This window comes from Bos indicus, chromosome 25 (genome assembly GCF_029378745.1).
Source record: "Bos indicus isolate NIAB-ARS_2022 breed Sahiwal x Tharparkar chromosome 25, NIAB-ARS_B.indTharparkar_mat_pri_1.0, whole genome shotgun sequence".
NCBI classification, from domain to species: Eukaryota; Metazoa; Chordata; class Mammalia; order Artiodactyla; family Bovidae; genus Bos; species Bos indicus.
Genome location: NC_091784.1, coordinates 40,724,146 through 40,745,605, shown reverse-complemented (window position 1 = coordinate 40,745,605; position 21,460 = coordinate 40,724,146). Strand labels below are relative to the sequence as shown.

Genomic DNA, 21,460 nt, shown 5'->3' with positions numbered 1-21,460 from the left:
TCTTGTTCTAGCTGAGCACTCTATTCTTGCACCACGGGACTGACTTTATTCATTTAAGGGAAGCTAGGGCAGACAGAGAAAGAAATATTTTCTTCTCCTAAGATTTCCTGATTTGTCTGTACCTCTGTTGTCACACCCAAGGGTAATTCTGATACAGCAAGTCTAACAAAAAAGAAACGAGATGGGGAAACAGAGGGGGCATTCCTCCGCAGTTGAGTTCTCATCCTTCACCATCAAAGCCTCCGTGCCCCGCTCATTCTGCGATCGTGTTTGCTGTGGCCTCGTCAAGGACAATGACCCACCTAGTCCCCAGAGGCAGACAGAGGGGAGAGAGCACAGGCAGGAGCAGGAGAGAGAGAGGAAGACCAAGGCAAAGCCAAGGCCTCATCCCATCTCACCTGTGTGCTCAGGCCAAGCGCGATGTTACTCTCCAGCCTGCTTACTTGTTCCTCGTGGGGTCAGGGCTCCCCACTCAGGGTGCTGTTGTTGCTGTTCAGTCACTAAGTTGTGGCGGACTCTTTGCGACTCCGTGGACCGCTGCATTCCATGGACTGCTGCACTCCCCCAGAGTCTGCTCAGATGCCTGTCCACTGAGTAGGTGTTGCCACCCAACCATCTCATCCTCACTCAGGATGATGACTCTCCAATGAGGCTGAGCCCAAAACCTGCCCTGGTACAGGGCAAGCAGTCAGCCACACCATGTAGGTGGAGGGCACAGCCCCGCCTGGCCCACCCGGAGATGAGCTGAGTTAAAGCCCTGCCTCCATCCTCCAGAGAGAACTGCTCCTTGATCCTAATGTCAGAAAGCAGAACACGGTTCTATTCCCAGAATCAGCTTGGGATGAATATGGTTGATGGACACAGTTATTCATTAAATCATTTACTTACTATTTATTGTTTTGGAACTTTCAGTGCTCACAGTTGTTCTACGCTGGTTAGGATAGAGGTCCTACAAGACTTTCTGCCTCCGAGTTTTCTCTCTTCTGAGATGAAATAAATAAGAAGTTGATTACCTAAAAACACAGCAGAGGAAGTGTTCTTCAGTACGTTTGTATGAACATTAGCGTTTAAGGTGGGAGTGCATAAAAAAACACCGCGTGATTGATAAAGCGTTCCTTCAATTCTGGGCAGAACCACCTCGCGGCATCTCGGTTTTATGAAACACTAAATATGTAAATGAGAGGTTTTATTGGTTTCTGGATTTCTCATTTGAGAAGCTCTGCTTTTATTTAGGACATCAGTCTCACACGGAAACATGAAAAGAGGGTCATCTGTGGGTCTGTGGGGTGCCCCTTCTGGGAAAGAGCTGAGACCTTGAGAAACCTGTTTCTCACAATATTGGCCCCTCAGTTCTTCATGTTTTCACGTGGCTGGGGGGAGGCGTAAAATATAGTGCTTTCAGTGTTATGTCGTTCCAATCAAGCGAAGTCTTCAAAAAGTAACAGCCCAGGGAGTGTTCGCCAGCAGCACAGCTTCCCGAGCAGGCGTCTGTATAACTAGCCCATGAATTTACCTTCAGCTTCAGTTGCCATAATTTCTAGTCTGTGAGTTGAACAATGGTATCTGTAGCAAGGGAAAATAACTTCAATTTAGTCTGGTTCTCTAAAGATCCTCATTGTATTTTAGTGTGGCAGGGGGCGGGGGGCACGATTGCGATTTTTCCAGATAACATTCTGTGAGCATACCGTGACCCCTTTCTCTCTTACTTATCCCCTTTTTTCTTTCACGTGCTTAGAGCGTTTGTTAAGATAATCTTCTGTTTTCTCCAGGGATTCAGGATTGCATTTCTTTGTTCTGGGTTTTATCTGTCACAGACACTTTTCTAGTTACAGATTCTGTTTATGAATCATGCTGTGTAAAGAACAGCTGATATTTTAGCAGATCTGAGCCTGGCCGAGAGTCATAAGCACATCCAAGGAGCAGAGCTGAGCTTCTCTCCAAGAACTTACATGCCAGATGCTGGTCTTGGGATGAGATTTGATTGTCTTAGAAACAGATATTGATATTAATTTGGAAACTGTAAAGTTAGATTCAGTTTGGCAAGCACCTGTTAGGCACTTACTGCTTGCCAGAGGCTCTGAGGAGGACAGAGGTATATGTGGATCACACACCTTCAGGCGTTCACGGGACGGGGCAGCTATGTGCTCGCACAGATGCCCTCCTCTGAAGGACACACACGTTCACCTCACTGCTCCCCAGAAACGGAACGTGTGAGCTCAGGGAAGATGTGGGTGTGAGTGTTTACTGAGAGGTGACCCTCGGAAGTGTGGGCACAGGAGACAGAGAAGGGAGAGACACCCATGTGGGTGCATCAGTGAACCCACCACCCCGGGTAGGGAAGCCCGGAAAGCCTTCCTGGAGGAGGTGACATGCTCCCTGACCTCAGCAGATGGGTGGGGGTTCAGGGGGCAACCGTGCAGGGAGCGGGGCAGGAACGGGGAGGGTTGTTGGGGGGCGTGGCGCTCAAGTCGGGGGTGAGGGTGGCTTTGGGACGATTCAGAGAGCACCTGGCACGTGGCCAGTGAGCCAGGGAAGCTGAGCCCTGCTCTCTGTTCAGTCAGTAGATGCCTACTGGGCACCGCTGGGCACCAGGTGCTGAGAGAGTGGCCGGGGCGGTGCCCGTGCTCCCGGCCACACTCCCGTGGGGACAGACAGACAGACTGGCGCTGCTTGCGGAGGGTGCCCTGGCATGGGGGCCCGGGGACGAGCGTGGCAGGGAGGGCTGTCCCGTCCCCGTCAGAGCCCCCAGCCCCCGGGGCAGGCCCTGTCGGGGTATCTCCTGCCCCTGACAGCGGGCTCACGGTCCTCACAGAAATCCCCGTGGGTCTGATTCCTCCTCTGGGGGTTGCTCCATGCCATGGCTCTCTTCCTGCCGGTCTACCAGCCTCTACGTGCTTTGGGTCTCGTGTGAACTCTGGAGCCCCTCCAGCTCTGGAGGTGAGGGTAGTGGGAGAGGCCAAGGCTTCAGAAGGCCCCCCAAGGTTCCCTGTGGCTCCCCATCATCCATGCTAATAGTCTTATGTGGGGATCAACTGCCCCAGTCGGCTCCACACCCAGATTGCATGTTTGGCAAAATCATTCAAGGACATTTCTCATAGAGGCTAAAAGTGATCTATTACTGCTCCTAGGGACACTCTCAATAATTTCAGAACACCATTTGGAAAATGGAACTAATCTCATGAAAAATAACCTCTTACTCCTCTGGCCCACTGAACTGCACACGGATTTTCTCTTGGATGTGCTTCTTTTGGGCTTTGCTGGTGGCTCAGTGTTAAAGAATCCACCTGCCAGTGCAGGAGACCTGCGTTGGATCCCTGAGTTGGGAAGATCTGCTGGAAGAGGAAATAGCAAACCTCTCCAGTATTCTTACCTGGGAAATCCCAGGGACAGAGGGGCCTGATGGGCTGTGGTCCGTGGGGTCGCCCGTGGGTGACCAAAACAGCAATGCTTCTTCTACTGTTAAGCAGCGAGTGCATGCTGGGTCACTTCAGTCGTGCCCCACTCTTTCATGTCTCTATGGACTGTAGCCCACCAGGCTCCCCTGTCCATGGAATTCTCCAGCAAGAATACTGGAGTGGGTTGCCATGCCCTCCTCCAGGGGATCTTCCTGACCCAGGGATCAAACCCATGTCTCTTATATCTTCTGCATTGGCAGACAGATTCTTTACCACTGGCATCACCTAGGAAGCCCATTAAGCAGTAGGTTTTGCATTTATACACTTAAATGAAAAGCAGGTTATCAGCTGTTGTCTCTGGTTATGTGGATCGCTCTGGTGTCCAACCACGCAGATCCTAAATCCACACTCCAGCTCTCCGGTTTACCACTTTGCGCGTATCCCAAAATAAATAAATAAATGAATAAGCCTACTGCAAAGTTGCCTTTCACACCTTCATTTTTCCCTGCCCAGTAAAAAGCCGATGAAAATACATTCTTGGTAACGTTCCATTCATTTCCAAGTGTGCAAGTTCTCAAGTACATTATAAATGAGAAGAAAAGAAAGGGCTGGGTTGTTTGTCAAGCTGTCATATTATTTTATTTATCGTCTCTTGTCAATAGGAAAGTCCAGAAGTGTATTGAGATAAAAATGGAAGTACATGTAAGGATGACAGTGTAAATGGGACGCACTGCTGTGTGTCCTCCCATTTTTCTCTCTTCCCACCGTTGGCCAGTAAACAAGAAGACCTGAGCCGGCTGGTACAGACTCGTCCGGAGGGGGCAGGGGGAGCTTCTGTAGTGGGGTTTGCCCCATTACACGCCCCCAGCCCCACACGCCCCCTCTCCATCCCCCGCCGCACCGCCCCGTGCCTTCAAGGTCATGACTGGGTTCTGGCTAATGATCAAGAGGGTATGCGGTGTTTGAAAGGACAGGAAAGCTCTCTTAGCTCCACACACGACAGATTATCAGCCCAGAAACTCACACAGCCACCTCCCCCGTTCAGGGGCTGGGCGAGGGGAAACTAAAGAGTAAGCCTGGGGAAAGTAAAAGGTGGGAGGAACTTTCAATTTAGTGAACGTGATTTTTCCAGTCAGGAGAAAATTCATGCTGTTTATTTCAGTTTTCAGAATAAAGTACCTCTTAAAATTGCCTAGGTTCTGCCTCGAGAAACTCACCTCTTAGAATACGAGGACACGACCCGGTTTGCCGGTGGCACGTGTACCATTTATTGTTACATGTTAACAAAAAAAAATAATAATAATAATTTCTGTGAGCTCTTGGAGATTATATCTATTTTATATGTGCACACATATGGGGCTTCCCAGGTGGCGCCAGTAGTAAAGAGTCCGCCTGCCAGTGCAGGAGACAGATGCAAGAGACACGGGTTTGATTCCTGGGTTGGGATGATCCCCTGGAGAAGGAAGTGGCAACCCACTCCAGTCTTCTTTACTGGAGAATCCCATGGACAGAGGAGCCTGGCAGGCTATAGTCCATGGGGTTGCGAAGAGTCAGACATGACTGAGCATCTGAGCACACATACATGTACACATATGTATGCACACACATGCGTATATCTCCTAGTCTCCTAAAAGACACGTGCCCTGGAGGGTTCAGCTCTGCAGCATTCAAGCTCTCAAGACGCCAGCTCCCTGTGGTGCGCACGCTGAGATGCTTCAGCGTGCGGGAAGGCACTTGACCCCTTTGCCAGGCCATTTGAATAATGCAGACAAAGATGACAGACTCCATGTGGCTGCAAAAGCAATTGGTGAGCAGAAAAGCCACTCGATTTTCTTTAAGTGAAATGTCTCGGAGCTGTTTCACCCATCCCCCAAAAGGGCACCAATGTACCCAGTTGTGCAAGGAAGAAGGTTAAGAATCATAAGAGACTGGCCAATTAAGTGGTGTTTTTGTTGCCAGAAAGCAGTTGAGAATGGTGGGAGGCGGCCGGGGTGCAGAAGCTGAGCGATACAACTGAGCAGGAGAGGGGCTCCCGCTGAGCGTGTCTGGTGAGCTCTGTGGACGGTGAGCGGCTTCTTGGCGGAGGTCAGGATTTTTGCTCGTATATATATAGCCCCGCGTTCCTTAGCAGTTGTTCCACCAGGCAGATGCAAAGTTGCATCTTTAGAAACCTTGACTGTCTGTGGGAGAACTCTGGTCCGTTTGGAAGAAACAGCAGCCTGTGTCTCCTCCTGTCATCACGTCTTCCTCGCCCTTCTTCCACTGCCCTGGCTGCCTGTCGCCCGGGCCCCGTGCGCTGCTCTGCCTGCCCTTCTAGACGGAGGCACTGGGCTCCATCCCAGGCCCAGCCCATCCTCTGACCTTGACTCCGTGCTCTCACCATGGGGGCTGGGGGGCGGCCTCCCCATCTGGTGCCACTGACCCACCGTGGACCCCCACAGCGCCTCTCGCCTGCCTCGCGCGTGCACACCATCACCCAGCCCGCCCTGGCTCCTAAACTTTCGCCCTGCTGGATGCTCCGCCTGCACCCAGACCTCTCCCGCCAGAACCCGCAGGAGCTCAAGCCCAGTGTCTCCTCTTCCCCCACCCTCCTCCCTTTTGCCTCCTACTGTCTCCACCACAGCTTTCCTCCCCCAAGTCCTTCAGTTCCTTACTGGACGAAGCCCAGACTCTGTAGACAGCCCCCTGCCGTGGACAGCCTCCCCTGAGGCCACCCACAGACCCCAGCTTCCCCTCGACCTTCAAGAACCACTTACACTTTTCCAAACACGCCAACCCAGTTTCCACCTTCCGTTCCCGAAACGCCTCTGCCCCCTCGTCTGCCTGGTGAACGCCTAGCCGTCTCCCCAGGGCCTGGCCCCAGCCTTGCCTTGTCCCCTGGAGGGACTCACCCCGCCACGTCCTGCCGCGTCCCCTGCCCTGCTGCCCACTCCCCACCCCGGCTCTCCCGGCCCCACAATAACCTACCAGTTCTGCTGACTCGACTCTCTTCCTCTATAAACCCGAGCCTCCTCGACGTCACTGACCTCTGACCTCTGCAGTTAAACCCCACCCCACGCCGCGCTTACAGTGCCCAGCACTGTGCCGCAGAAATAACAGGTTGCTACTACTGTTACCACCCTTCAGCAATGAAGACTGGATAGTAATGACCAACCACGTTCTGAGACTTAGTTCTTCCTTCAACAAGTACCCACAGGGGGGCTCTTGTAGCCCTGGCGTCTGTTTCCTGCAAAGACAACGAGCACGCCTGCCCTCCTCATCCCAGGGGGTAGACAGGCCTCCCCACAGGTCAGGACGCTGCCGGATGATGAGAGCCCGCTGCCCCGGCTCGAGGGGGCCGCTTCCTGCTGGGTTTAGGTGCTGCTAAATGAAGACTAAAACCAGCATCCGCTGGATCATGGAAAAAGCAAGAGAGTTGCCAACATCTGCTGGATCATGGAAAAAGCAAAAGAGTTCCAGAAAAACATCTATTTCTGCTTTATTGACTATGCCAAAGCTTTTGACTGTGTGGATCACAATAAACTGTGGAAAATTCTGAAAGAGATGGGAATACCAGACCACCTGACCTGCCTCTTGAGAATCTGTATGCAGGTCAGGAAGCAACAGTTAGAACTGGACATGGAACAACAGACTGGTGCCAAATAGGAAAAGGAGTACGTCAAGGCTGTATATTGTCACCCTGCTTATTTAACTTCTATGCAGAGTACATCATGAGAAATGGTGGGCTGGATGAAGCACAAGCTAGAATCAAGATTGCCAGAAGAAATATCAATAACCTCAGATATGCTGATGACACCACCCTTATGGCAGAAAGTGAAGAGGAACTCAAAAGCCTCTTGATGAAAGTGAAAGTGGAGAGTGAAAAAGTTGGCTTAAAGCTCAACATTCAGAAAACTAAAATCATGGCATCCGGTCCCACCACTTCATGGGAAACAGATGGGGAAACAGTGGAAACCGTGTCAGACTTTATTTTTCTGGGCTCCAAAATCACTGCAGATGGTGACTGCAGCCATGAAATGAAAAGACGCTTACTCCTTGGAAGGAAAGTTATGTCCAACCTAGATAGCATATTCAAAAGCAGAGATATTACTTTGCCAACAAAGGTCCATCTAGTCAAGGCTATGGTTTTTCCTGTGGTCATGTATGGATGTGAGAGTTGGACTGTGAAGAAGGCTGAGCACCGAAAGAATTGATGCTTTTGAACTTGGTGGTGTTGGAGAAGACTCTTGAGGGTCCCTTGGACTGCAAGGAGATCCAACCAGTCCATTCTGAAGGCGATCAACCCAGGGATTTCTTTGGAAGGACTGATGCTAAAGCTGAAACTCCAGTCCTTTGGCCACCTCATGCAAAGAGTTGACTCATTGGGAAAGACTCTGATGCTGGGAGGGATTGGGGGCAGGAGGAGAAGGGGATGACAGAGGATGAGATGGCTGGATGGCATCACTGACTCAATGGACATGAGTCTGGGTGAACTCCGAGAGTTGGTGATGGGCAGGGAGGCCTGGCGTGCTGCGATTCATGGAGTCGCAAAGAGTCAGACACGACTGAGTGACTGAACTGAACTGAACTTAAATGAGGGCTTGCTGTGTTGCCCGTAGATGCATTCATTAATAGTAAATACTTGTGGTACCCCTTGCTCTGTCTTGGTTGAAGCCTCAGATGTGGAACCACTTGTACAGAGGGACCATGTATCTGGAGGGACTGTGTATCTGGAGGGACCACGTATCTGGTGGGACTGTGTGTACAGAGGGACCTTGTATCTGGAGGGGAGGGACCATGTATGGGAGCGTGTATATGAAGGGACTGTGTGTACAGAGGGCCAACCATAGGCTAGGTGGGCTTTGTCACCTGCCAGAGCCCGGCACCCATAACCCCAGCATTGCTCAAGGATCAACTGTACACCCTGAAGTGCATTGCTGGGTTGTACGGTAGTTCCATTTTCGTTTTATTTGTTTATTTATTTATTTATGAGGAATGGGCAGCTGTTTTGAGAGGGGGTTGTGTGGGTAAGACAAGTGAGTGTCTGTCTTGGGAGCAGAGAGGCAGGGACCAAGCACGGAGGAACAGCCAGAGGCTGCCGACGAGCCTGGAGACTATCAGGCCTCCCGCCTCCAAGGCGGCTGGCTTACTGCCCACACGGCCTTTACCTGGTCCTGCCCTCTCAGACCCCGCAGGGCCCTCTTCCAGCTCGGTCCTACCATCGTGCCTACGTCCAGTTCACCCACACTGCGTGTGCTCTGTTTGAGAACATCCCAGTTCCCGTCTCACCTCCACCACCCAGTCCAAACGTGGCTGTCTCCCACGGACTCGTGGGGTCACCGGGCTGGCTTCCCGCATCCTCCTGTGCCCCGCTCAGTCCCCAGAGTTCAAGCCTTTGCATCTGGATGCCTGCGGCTGCTTCCTCCCTTTGGGCTCTCGGTCAGCACCTCCCGCCTCCCCGCGGGCTCCCCTGGCCAGTGTGGTTTGCATCCATCCCCACTAGGCCGACCCCGAGGACACAGTCTTGACTGCCGGGCATCGGGACGTCTGCCCTTCATCTGCTGTAGCTGCAGTAATTCCACAGCTTAGCAGTTCAGGTACACTTTGAACTTTTTTTCCCCCCATCTGAGTGATTCAATCTTCTTTAAATGTACTTTTTAATTAAATGCAACCTGGACAGCTCTCTCCACTCCGCCTCTCTGATGACTGAGGGTTTCCTGTGGGGGAAGCCGGCTCAGATGGGGCCCCAGGTCCCCCTGCCAGGAGCCTTTCTTCCCTGGACTACAAAGCATTTGGCTTTCTGCTTTTGAAGCTGCCTGGTGCCCACTGCTGCTGACCTCGGCAGAAACCCTCTTCTTGAGCCTGTGTCTCCACCTCCCAACCACATACACCAGCCTGGGAGACATTCAGTGAAGATGCTACAGTAAAGTCCCAATTAAGGAAATGCTCAGGGGAACGAGCATTCCAGTTAATTTAATTTTTGGTTAACTGAGCACAACCGAAGTTTTTATTGGGAGGAGGCGTCGTCATGTGAAAGAAAGATTATGAATTTAGGATGAGGACATTTGTGTTTAAAACCCATTCTCTGCCATCTGAAGTCACGTGACTTTGGGGCTCAATTTTCTCATGCATAAAAGGGGTGCTAATAGCCATCTTAATAGCTTGTTGTTGGATTAAATGGGGCAACATTTGTGAATGTGAACATGTAGCCGCGTTGGGCAGCCGTGTGGGAACTTGGTGAAACACGCTTTCCTTCCCGCTTCCCATTTTGTTTTCATTTTTCTTGGAAATAATTCTTACTACACTGGCATATGGTTTTTAAACATGTTTTTTAATGCAGAACACTGGAGGAGAAGGTAATTTTCCTGGCAGTGGTAATAGTGACTCATTATTGTAGAATATTTATGAAAAATTAACCAATCGTTGAGTATCTGTGGAGTACTTACTGTATCTCAGATACTGTGGGAATAGCAGAAATGAAGAGGTCATTTTATTCTTTTTAAAATGCCCAGATAGTCTTTGCACTTTTCTGCTAAGAATTGAATGTGGAAGGAAAAAATGGTAGAAATGTCAGCTTGGCAGGTTAAAAATGCACATCTATGATTTTTCCTCTCACTTAGAAGTAAAAGCCCACTGAAAAGCAGACTTAGGTCCACAGGACAAGAAGAAGGAGCTATTAGTGAATGAAAGATGAGAAGAATGTCTGGATGGAGGAATAATAACCTTGGGGCAGGGGAAAGGGGTCTCGGCTTGGAGACACCCAGGACAGACGTGGCCACCTTGGGGCCGCTGCTAACACAGCTAGAAATGGGGATCAGTTCATGGTTTCTGTCTGAAGCAGTCTGCTCCCTACCTCCCACTCTGTGCAGAGTGCTCAGCAGGTAAAGCAGATGGACAGGTGGACCGACAGACAGACAGGTGAGGAGCCCTCCTTCTGAGAGGGAACGGCTCCCGAGGAAGGAGCTCTGTGCGCTGGGGTTCGAGGGCCCCTGGGAGCAGCCCTGAGCTCCCCGCCCGACTGAAGCCAGGTTGCCCGTTGACAAGCCACAAAGATCACATTTGGGAGGTGCGGCGGGCTGTTCCACTTTAAGTCTCTTTGCTGTTCTGTTTAATCCACGTGCTCACACGGGTTTGAGGATGGGCTGACACGTCCCAGCCGCAAGTGCAGCTGCCCATGTGGCCTGTCCTGCCAACCCAACAGCTGAGGGGCCTTGAGCTCCTGTCATCGTTGGGGCAGTGAGAGCCACACGAACAGAAGTCCCCGTCCCGTATGAATCCCCGTTACCAGCAGCTTCCTCCTTTCCCCTCCTGGGGGTACCGGCTGCCCATCCCCAGGGGCTGTGAGCTGGGCGCTGGCCCACCAACCCGGTGGGCAGTCGGGGGCCTGTCTCCGGGGACCGTGCCCCCCGGGCTGGCGGGACAAGTGCTGAGCACAGGCTCCGTCCTGGGCGCCCGGCCAGAGGCGATTAATGCCAAATTAACACCTTGCTCGGCGACCTCCCCGCACCCTGCTGCTCTCCTTCACGTCACACGACCGTGTGTAAATATTAGCTCCTCGGGTCGTTTCTCCTCATCAGCGACTTTCACAGATGACAGGCGGGCTGCTCATGTGACTGGCATTCCTGAGCCCTTGTCCTTTGTCGCGAACGTTGTCTGCACACGGAGGTCTGACCACCAGCCCCATGGGCCCCACGGTGCCACCCGCACGGGCACCGGCTGTGGGGAGGGGCAGGCTGCCCAGGGCTTTCCAGGAGACCTGAGGGTCCACGAAGCGTAGCGTGGAAGCGACTCCTGTTAGCGTAGTTGATATATAGGTTTAAAAATTGATTTGTTGGTTCTGCCTGCAGCAAGATTTTTTTTTTTTTAATTCACACGAACCTTTCATTCCAACGTCTCGTACAGGTGAGTCAGTGAGAGCAGGACTCAGCGCTGTGGGGCTGTGACTAGAGGGCAGCCCTCTTTCCTTGCCTCTTCTCTCTCCACGGCCCTGACCGCGCTGCCCGCGGTGGAACCGACCAGGGAGCCCCTCAGCTGCTCACGCGGGTGACGCGTCTCTGCAGCCTCAGGTCCTCTGGGAAGCATTTTGCATTTGCCATGATGTCCATTTATTCTTTATTTCCAGTCTCCTCTGTCTCCACCCTTTATTGAAATTCCTATTCTAGAAATATTTGATCAGTCTTCGTTTTCCCTGGATAAACAGTAGTAATGTGTACTGGGCATAGTTTAATTTTGATATTACACATATTTGAGAGAAGAGTTGCAAAACCATCTCGTGTTTTTTTCTCCCTTGTCACCAGAGGGATGAGCTGAATTATTTATAGCTTGATACTCACACAACAGAGATGGAGTCAGGGTATTTATGCTTCAGAGAGAAAGGATTGCACCGAGTGCTTGGTTCGTGGGATGTGTTTGCTCCAGGGTCACGTTCGGGCCCACATAAGAGAGTGGCCACTTCCCAACAACACAGGTACCCATGAGAGGGCCTGACCCGCGAAATAGTTGTGGAATTGGATGGATTTGAAAGTAGTGGCTAGACCAGGTACCTCAATCAGCAAAGTCTTTAATTGATAAATAAGGTCAGCAGTGGAACACGTGCAGCCGTGTGAAGGCCGTCATGAGTGCGCTGTGCAGAGGGGCAGCGAGAGCTCTCAGTTTCCAGGGCTTCTGGGCAGGACGTGGGCTCACGGGCTGTGGGCTCCAACCCCGGCCCCTGGTCAAAAACGCCCGACCAGGACCCCAGGGAGGCCTCCTTGGGGCTGGGTCAGGCCAGGAGATGCTGGCTGTCCTGTGGGAGTGGCTCGACGAGACTCATGTCTGTGCCCCACCTCACACCACGTTCCCGTCTGCACCCTGTCTGTGCTCCAGAGGCCCCCCTCATGGCTTCCGCTTTCTCTGCCACAGGAGACACTGGCACGCCTGAAGCCGTGGCCCCCGTCATCGTGGTTCCCCCAAGCAACAGGAGTGTGGTGGCCGGGTCCAGCGAGACCACCTTGGAGTGCATCGCCAATGCCAGGTAGGCAGCTGGTCCCCCACCTGCTGGGTGTGGCCCGCTCCCCCAGCAGCAGAGAACTTGGTCCCACAGCCAGGCTATAGGCACAACACATCATGGGAAGACCGCGTGGACCTTTCCCAGGCCTTGTTCTGCAGCGTTTATGTTGGGTGTAACATTAATACTCGAAGTCGGAGCTTTAACTGTGGGTCAAGTGGAGAGCATCCTCTGAGATTCTGGCTGAGGAGCAGAGGGGAGCTGAGGCCTCTGGGTGCAAAGGAAAGCGTTAACCCCCTCTTCTCTGTTGTGCGAGGTATTCTCCACCCAGTTGGTGGCCGCCGCACGCTCGAGTCCCTGGGGTCAGGCCTCCCATGTAGCGTGTCCCCTGGCAGGATTTAGTTTAAACATTCTTTCCCGGAGCCAATGGAACCATTAGCACTTATGGTCCATTGCCGCTGCAATTAGCTATCCTTGCTCAGCAGCCCTTGAGCAGAATGTGTCATCCGCGGGTGCCGTAAGGGAGCAGAGCTGCATCTGGATGGGTTTTTAAGTGTCCATTGTTCAGCCCACCATGGTTCCTGGTAGAAAGATTATTGCCCCCTACGCCATCCACAGTTACCGTCACTAACGCCCCTCATTTCCCCAGGCCCGCCGAGGAGCTGAGTGTGACCTGGAAGAGAAACGGAGTGAGGGTCACCACTGGGCTCCACGGCTTTGGGAGGCGCCTCACCATCAGCAACCCGACCTCCTCGGACACTGGGGTGTACATCTGCGAGGCGGCCCTGCCCGGCAGTGCTTTCGAGCCCGCCAGAGCCAGAGCCTTCCTTTCGATCATAGGTAAGGCTCAGACGGGGAGTGGCCCCACACCTCAGTCTGGGAAAACAGCGTAGCTAACTCCCGTATTCCACTCACTTTATTTTTAACTCAGCACATGGAGGTGAAGTTTGCCTCCCAGACTCAGCCTGTTCTTCTTTCCCAAGAACATCAGTGCATTCAATCCAAAGAGTTGATGTTCTGAATACTTCCTAGAAATGTTCTTCTGAAAACTTTGAATCGTAAAGCTTGGGAAATAAGAGTGTCAAGATCCTTGGCATATTTATCGCCTTTGGATCCTGGTCTTTCTGCCACGATGCTTTTCTATAACTCTTATTTGTCTGTTCTGATCAGTGTTCAGAGGTTAATCTATTACCATTGTATTTTTTACTTTCTGAGCCAGGAGAAAGTGAGAGTCTTGAGTGTTCCCTTTTGTTAAACTGAAAAGTGAGAACAGAGAGGTGTCCCAGGACCACGTGTCATCCTGAAACCGAGGAGGAGACACGCTGAGGTGCGGTCCGGCTGCTCTAGCCTCTGGGAGATGCTGGCGTTTAGGAGGTGCGCCTGGCACGCCGACTAAGGGGATCCCAGGAGATGCTGGCGTTTAGGAGGTGCGCCTGGCACGCCGACTAAGGGGATCCCGGGAGATGCTGGCGTTTAGGAAGTGTGCCTGGCATGCCAACTAAGGGGATCCCGGGAGATGCTGGCGTTTAGGAGGTGCGCCTGGCATGCCGACTGAGGGCATCCTCGTCTGTTTTCAGGTTATGAAAAGGTTGCACTGTATCACGAGGCAGGGCCTGTAGTTCTCGCGTGTTTTAAGCCCCTGTTAGGACCCACACTGGCTGCAATCACTGTTGTAGTGGCCTGTCCAGGAGTGGTGGCTGCCGCCGATGAGCGGTGCCCGCGGGATCGGCCCAGGCGGGACGGCCCCTGCTTCTCTCTGAGGATAAGGCAGGTGAGAACGGGAAGGGAAGTCTCTCAGGAGCAGAAAGCCTCTGAGAGCAGTCACTCCTCCCGCATTAATCACAGACCCTGCAGTCTGCCTCTTTGCAAACCAAGAAAGAACAGAAGCCTGTGTCTTCACAAGAAATTAGCAAGAGTGTGAAGAAATGCTGCAGAATGGGCAGTCCGCACCATGTTCCTGTCAGTCACGAGGAAGCGGCTCTACTGCCCGAGAATGGCTGTCAAATGCACATGTCGCGAGCCTGCCCGCTGTTCTGAGAGACACGCACGAACTGTGAAGTGTTGGCGAGGCAGGCCTGAGTCAGACTCTACACCAGGGAGCCGGGCCGGCTCCCCACTGCCCTCCTCATCCACGCTTCACAGTGGTCCATCCCGCACCCCGTTTCCTGAGGCGGACCTTTCTTCCGGGGGTGATCTACGGCCGTGTGAGTGCAGCATGTCACAGGTAGAGCCCAAGTTAAAGTCTGTGACGTTTAAGTCTCCAGCAGACGGGGCTGAATTGTGATAAAACGTTTTTTGTTGTTCAGTCACTCAGTCACATACGACTCTGCGACCCCATGGACTGCACGCCAGGTTTCCCTGTCCATCACCAACTCCCGGAGCGTGCACAAACTCATGTCCATCGAGTCAGTGATGCCATCCAACCGTCTCATCCTCTGTCATCCCCTTCTGCTCTTGCCTTCAATATTTCCCAGCATCAGGGTCTTTTCTGATGAGTCGGGTCTTTTCTGATGAGTCGGCTCTTTGCATCAGATGGCCAGATTATTTAATCAAGAGAAGAAATTTATCTCCCTGTGAACTAGAACATTTGTTTCCGTCGTAATTCCCTTTGAAAAATCGGTCATGGGAACTTGGTTTTGCATTTCCATCTGGATTCCAGAGCAGATTGTTACTGTATTCTCCGAGTTGCCGCCTCTCCATATTCAGCTTTTAAAGGTGCACGGACGCACTTGCATCTTTATGATGTTGATTTAAATCCCCTGTACTCATAAGAATTTGCTGTGACAGGTGGGATTTTCTGGTTGAGTCCTGGGAAGGCCCTGAAGAGCCTGTTAGTTCAGACTGATTCGGGAGATTATGGCCCCGAGCCCCGAGATGGTCGAGGGAGGGGTCCTCAAGAAACACGGGGCCCGGCTGTCACGGGGAACCCTGTGGGCAGCTGTCACCATGAACATGCAGATGAAAGGGAGCAGACCCAGGTCGGCTCCCTGTTGCTCTGTTTCATACTGGTGAGACCAGTCAGGAGAGCTGTGGCTGCGTACCCCGCCCGCCAGCTCCCCCGCTGGGTGGCTTCATTTCTGAGGTTTAAACAGGAATATGGGGTCTGACTACAGCAGTGTCGTGGCCGTAACTCTCCTGGGGAAGGTGGCCTCCTAGGCTTGGCGGCCCATTCTCCTCCACCCGCCCTGTGCAGGGTCCATTTCCTTTTGTGCCCACTGTCTGGGTGTCAGGGTGTCCAGTGCGTGGGTTCAGGGTGCCCACTGTCTGGGGCCAGGGTGCCCGTTGTCTGGGGTCAGGGTGTCCAGTGTGTGGGGTCAGTGCTCCAGCTGTCTGTGCCCAGGGTGTCCAGGGCGTGGGGCCAGGGCGCCTTCCGTGTGACAGGTTGGAAGTGCTGGAGTTAACCCCCCAGGAGCATGTTTGTCCAGCACTGCGTGGCCTGGTGGGGAGGAGGGGAACTTCGAGACCAGGAAGATGCATGTCCATCCCTAAAGGAGTGTTAGGCTCCTGAAGCCTGGGGTCATCTCCTCTCTCTCTCCTCAGGTAGGGGGTTTCTAAGTGTCATCTCGGAAATTACATCAGGTCCAAAAACCACAGAGATGACACGTTCTTCCTCGAAGCAGCATCCAGCATGGCAGGAAGACCGCCGTCTGGGTACATCACAGAGATGTGGGTCATCGGCCCCAGGGCACATGGCCGAGGTGGGGGGGTAGACCCAGAGTCTGGGTACATCACAGAGATGTGGGTCATCGGCCCCCAGGGCACATGGCCGAGGTGGGGGGGTAGACCCAGCCCGCGGAGGTCAGGGAGGCTCTGCAGAAGGAGCAGGAGGTCTGGCCCTGCAGATCGAGTCTGAATTTTCCAGCGAAGCGACTTGAGTAGGACATTCCCTGCAAAGGAACCAGGACGACTGGGCGGCCTTTGTGTTGCTCAGGTGAGAAAGGACCACAAACCCAACACCTCAAACTAACACAGACGTGTCGCCTCCAGGCAGGTTCCCGGAACCTCCAGGAGGTTCCCGGCCTCCAGGCTGCGCTGGGCTGGGCTGTTGTCTGGAAGCTCTGAGAGGGTCCACCTCCTGGCTCCCCCAGGGGCTGGCAGATTTAGTTCACGAGGCTGTGGAACTGGACCTTGTTTCCTTCCGAACTGTTGGAGGGTCGTTCTTGGGTTCTGGAGGCAGCCAGCATCCCTGGCCACAGCCACCTCCGTCTTCAGAGTCAGCAGCAGGCCGGGTCCTCATGCCCAGACCTCTGACCTCCCCTCCTGCCGTCCCTCCTGCTTCCAGCCGGAGAAGGTTCTCTGCTTTTAAGGGTTCCTGTGATGAGGATGGGTCCACCCAACAGATCTAAAGTCTCCCCATTTTTAGATTAATGACCTCGATGACGTCGGCAGAGCCCCCCTGCCATGCGGTGTAGCGTGTTCTTGGGCACCGCTGACTGGGGGTGGACACCTCTGGGGGCGTCCTTCCTGCCCCAGTGGACACAGGCGCCAGCGTGTGGATGATGACGGCGAGTCAAGGGCCCACCCTGGGCTCTGCCGCTTCCCGAGACGGTGGCTCTGGGGGTGGGGTGGGGGGCAGACGGCTGAGGGGGTGTCTCGGGTCCTTCACTGGCAGAGTGCCCTTCTATAACAGGGTTGTTGCCCATGAGCAAGGACACGCACTTGCCCCGAGAAGTCCACGGTGGGGCTGCCTCGTTCACAGCAGACTCTCCCCACCAGGCACCTCAGTGTCTCTCGGTTGATGTGGCCGGTACTCTCCCCGTCTGTTCTCCTTGTAGCCCACTGAAGTAGCTGAGGGTGGAGAGGAGAGTCTTCTGAGTGCTGCGGGGCTGCTGGAGGAGGTGGGGAGAGATAACGGGCGGAGGCAGGGCACGGTGGGATGACCATCGGAAGCCAGGAGGGTCTGAGGCCTGCGGCAGCCCCACGGCTACTCTGCGTGCTCAGCCACCTGGAAGGCTTTCTGGAAAAGGCAGGAGAATCAATGAATGAGTGAGCAGACCTGGCCTCCCTGGATTTCGGCCACTGAACCCTGCCTGGGGTTTGGCAGCAGAGGAGACAGTGCTCGGCCAGCTCCAGAGGCTGCCCTCCCAGATGTGCCCAGGGAGACTCGGGGTCACAGAGCACACGGAGCTGGGCACCAGGGCGCTGGCCAGGCGGGGATGACGGCGCTCAGAGGAGAGCGGCCAGGCCAGGCACCTGCAGCCCCAGAGCCAGGCCTGTGGCCAGCCTGGGCCAGCCAAGGGCCGCTGTGTGATGACGGCCCCTCGTCTCTGAGCCCAGGTGGGCTGCTCCCCAGCGTCTGGAAGCCCCGGACACTGCAGAGCCAGGAGAACGGCCCCAGGACATCAGTCGGCCTGCCAGTCAGCGTCTGCAGTCTGCACCTCAGGGCTGTCTGGTCCCGTGGGTGCTGAGCATCTTACGTGTGGGGTTTTACCGTCAAAGTGTGACTCCTCTCAGGAGACCCTCAAGGGATGCTGAATGAGAAAAGCCGGGTCCACACGGCCAGGACTGTGTGATTGCACGTGTGTAACTTTCTTGAAATGACAGCAATAAAGAGACGGAGAGCAGCTGAGGGTTACCAGAGACCCCGGGTGGGACACTGGGGTGGGTGTGGTTACAGAAGGGCAGCGTGGAGGCTGGACCCATTCCGCATCCTGACTGTGGTGTGGACGCAGATCCACATGAGCTGTAACAGTGCACGGGGCCAAGTGCATACACGTGTGCACATACACGTGTGCACGGGGACACACGGGAGGCGGGCAAGGCTGGAGGTGTCGGTGCCGAACACGCGAGGTGCCCCTTTCCCTGTCGGGAAACCGAGCAAAGGACGCGGGGGCTCTCTCACTTACCACAGCTGCGTGGGGCTCTCCAGGGATCCCAGAGCAAGATGTGGTCAATCACGGCAGACGCTGATGTTTTACCTTAGTTCTTCTCCTTTCCCCTCACCTCCCTGTAACCAGGCAGCAGGGTAGGTATTGACTTCAGCATCCAGGACGGCTCGGGGCCTGGGCAGGGCGCAGCCGCCGGGTCGTTAGCCTGCCGTCTGCTCCTGCTGCCGGTGGCTAGTGCTGCTGGCCTCACCACTGATGAAGGAGACGTGGTGGAGTGTGAGCGTGCGTGCGTGTGTGAGCTTGCGTGTGTGAGTGAGCGTATGTGAGCGTGCGTGTGTGAGTGAGTGTGTGTGAGCGAGCGTGTGTGAGCGTGCGTGTGTGAGCCTGCGTGTGTGAGCGAGTGTGTGTGAGCATGCGTGTGTGAGTGAGCGTGTGTGAGCGTGTGTGTGTGAGTGTGTGTGTGTGCGTAGCTGAAGACCAGCCTGCTGACGGGGAAGCTGCAGTATTCTTCGAGGCCTGGCCTACACACACACAGCCAGGTGGAGAGTCTGCCCCCCTCTGTGGCCGTGGCCTCGAGCAGACGGGCTCCGTCCAGCGGTCGTTCCTGCCTGAGCAACGCCGTGATTGCAGGGCTGACACCTGACTGCTCCCAGGGAGGGACTTGCAGCCTTGCCTCCTCCATCATGTCTCTGAAACACTGAAGTTTTCCCTTCTCTGTTTCCTCCTTTAGGTCCCACCCTGTTTAAAGATTTAGTCAGTACAGAAGGCAGGCCAAGCTCTAGTATCCACAGTCACACAATTAGAGTTGGAAACAAACCTGTCTGGAAGACAGTCCCCGGAAATTATCACAAGGAAAGCTAATGACCAGCCTTGGTTATCCTGATAATGAAGACACTGCTACCTTAATACTCGACAAACGTGGCCGTGCCAATGTTGAGTTCCTGCTAAATAAACCAAGAAAAATACTGCAGTTTACTCTCCAAGGAAATTCATTGTTTACTACAACCACTGCTTTTCTGCTGTTCATCCAGCGGCAGGCGGGCGGGCCGGGTGTCTGGAGATATGCAAGGGGTTGTGCTTTCTTTGCTGCTGAAGATGGATGAGAGGTCCATTTCCTTCTTCTCTTAACTATGATTTTGCCTTCCACTGAAGTATTAAATCTATATTTTGGAGAAGAACTGCTAAGACTTTGAAAAATATGCTAATAGGCTGCCCTGTTCCCTGATACAGGCTGGGCACCTGCCTGTGGCGCTTTATTTGACAGGTTTTGTGAGTTGTTGTTTAGTTTAGACACGGAAGCAAACTAGCCTATAAAATACTGTGCTGTAAATATAAACCTTTGTGAACCTCATGGGATAGTCCTTCTAAAATGTGAATTAAGATATTCCATGATTCAGACCCATAAACTGAAAAGTGGCCATTGCCCTGAGTAGTAATTTGCTTTCTGAAACCTTGGACTATAAATTGCCTTTGGACTCTGCTCACTGAATTCTGAGTTTGTGTGCACGATGGTAGGTAGCTAATGAAGTTTTCAAAAACAGTTCTATCAAAGGAGTTCAAACTCTTTCAGGCTGTAAGGGTCTTCTGAAATACATCTCTTTGGCTTAGGGGCTGTTTCGGTTTTTTTCTTGTTTAAAGAGCCACCCTATTTTACCGCGGAACCCAAGAGTCGGATATTAGCGGAAGTGGAAGAAAACGTGGACATCGTGTGTGAAGCCATGGGTGAGTGAGGGGAGCCGTGGGTGGGTGCAGGTGAGCCATAGAGGGTGGGGGAGCCGTGGGCGGGTGCACAGAGGCTGTGCAGGGAGCCTCCACACGGTGGAGGAACAACAGGGCATCTCCAGGGCAGAGCCATCGTCTGGGCAGCACTGGCAGGTGGGCTGTGACGGTGAGAAGGCAGACGCTTCACCTGGAGCAGAACTCAGCTGCTGGGCGTGCAACCTTGGGGAAGGCCTTTGATCTTGCTGGGCTTTTGCGTCCTCACCTGCAAAGCAGGGATAAGAGTATTTACCCAAAGGAACAGCCGTGAAGCCTTAACGGCATCTGTTCTAACAGAGAGAGACCAAGTCTTACCCTCCTGACTCCCTTCAGAGGCTCCGACTCCCCCAGAGTGAGCCTCCCAGGACTTGGGGCAGGAAGTTCGTTCTCATCCCCGGGGTGAGAGGGGATGCTGATCATGTCCGCTCTGAGGGGAGAGAGATCTTTCTAACTTCTTGAATAGGAAATCTTCCTGTTTTTCTGGCTTTTCAGCCTTTGACTGGCCTTTCTTCTGTCACGGGGATGATTTGACCTCTTGCCTTGACCCCTCGCTGGCCATTGCTCCTGTTCCACGTCCAGCACACATGTGGTCACACTAGGCCTCCAGCAGGGCCGGGTCATAATCAAAACTGCACAAGTGCCCTGGAGAGGGTCAGGGAATGAGAAGGACCTTTGACATTAAGACCTGTGCGTCTTAAGGGTTTCAGCTTTTCTTCTGAGAGCTTGGAGGCTGAGTGTTTCCCAGCAGTTCTGGGAATCTTCAGGAAAGCACCCCCTTAGATGCAGAGGTGGGAAGATGGAGGATACCCTGTTGTAAAGTCACCGCCTGGGGTCTGGCGAGGGCGCTGCTCATGGATCTCTGGACAGGCCAGATCTGAACCCACATCCACCAGCTCTCCGTAGCCAGTGCTTAGGCCTGGACCCAAACAGATGCGACTGACCTGCAGGGAGGCAGCGGGGGTGCCCCTCAGGGTAGTGTGGAGGGTCAGCGTAGACACGGGCGTCTAGTGCCCGCCCCTGCATCCACTGAGCCTCCTGCAGAGGCGGCTCCGGCCCAGGGGAGTTGGTTCCTCCGGGGCTCCGGCCCCTGCCCCAGCAGCTCCCGGAGCGCCGTGTCCAGCCCTGCCCTGCGCCCTTCTCTGTGACCGGCTCGACCCACAAGGATGGCGCCAGGAGGGGAGAGGAGGGGTCCTGTGAACTTCCCGGGGAAATCTTTCCTTACCGTGGCCCCATTGTTCTCACCTCTGCCTAAACACCAGTTTTTTAAGGCCAACAACTCTCTGAAAGTGAGACTATAAAATATTTAGAGTGCTTATACTTTAGAAACAAGAGTCTGCCATATTGCAGGGATAAGATTTCTGTTTATGACATTAAATTGCCCCCAAATAGAACTATTCCTAGTTCCCTGTACACTAACAATTATTTTTCTATAAATGACAATGTTAAGCTCTCCCTTTGACAAGAAGATGCTTTTCTTGCATGATTTCTACAGAGTAAACTGCTTGTTAAGTACA

General features: G+C 53.6%; 1 protein-coding gene across 1 annotated transcript in view; it reads left to right on the top strand.

The window, feature by feature from the left end:
* SDK1 (sidekick cell adhesion molecule 1) overlaps positions 1-21,460 on the top strand; it is a 745,496-nt gene that overhangs the window by 541,571 nt on the left and 182,465 nt on the right. Inside the window, exons 6-8 of the mRNA XM_070780283.1 lie at positions 12,276-12,387; positions 13,010-13,200; positions 19,827-19,910. Of these exons, the coding sequence (XP_070636384.1) occupies positions 12,276-12,387; positions 13,010-13,200; positions 19,827-19,910 (387 nt within the window). The remainder of the gene's footprint in view (positions 1-12,275; positions 12,388-13,009; positions 13,201-19,826; positions 19,911-21,460) is intronic.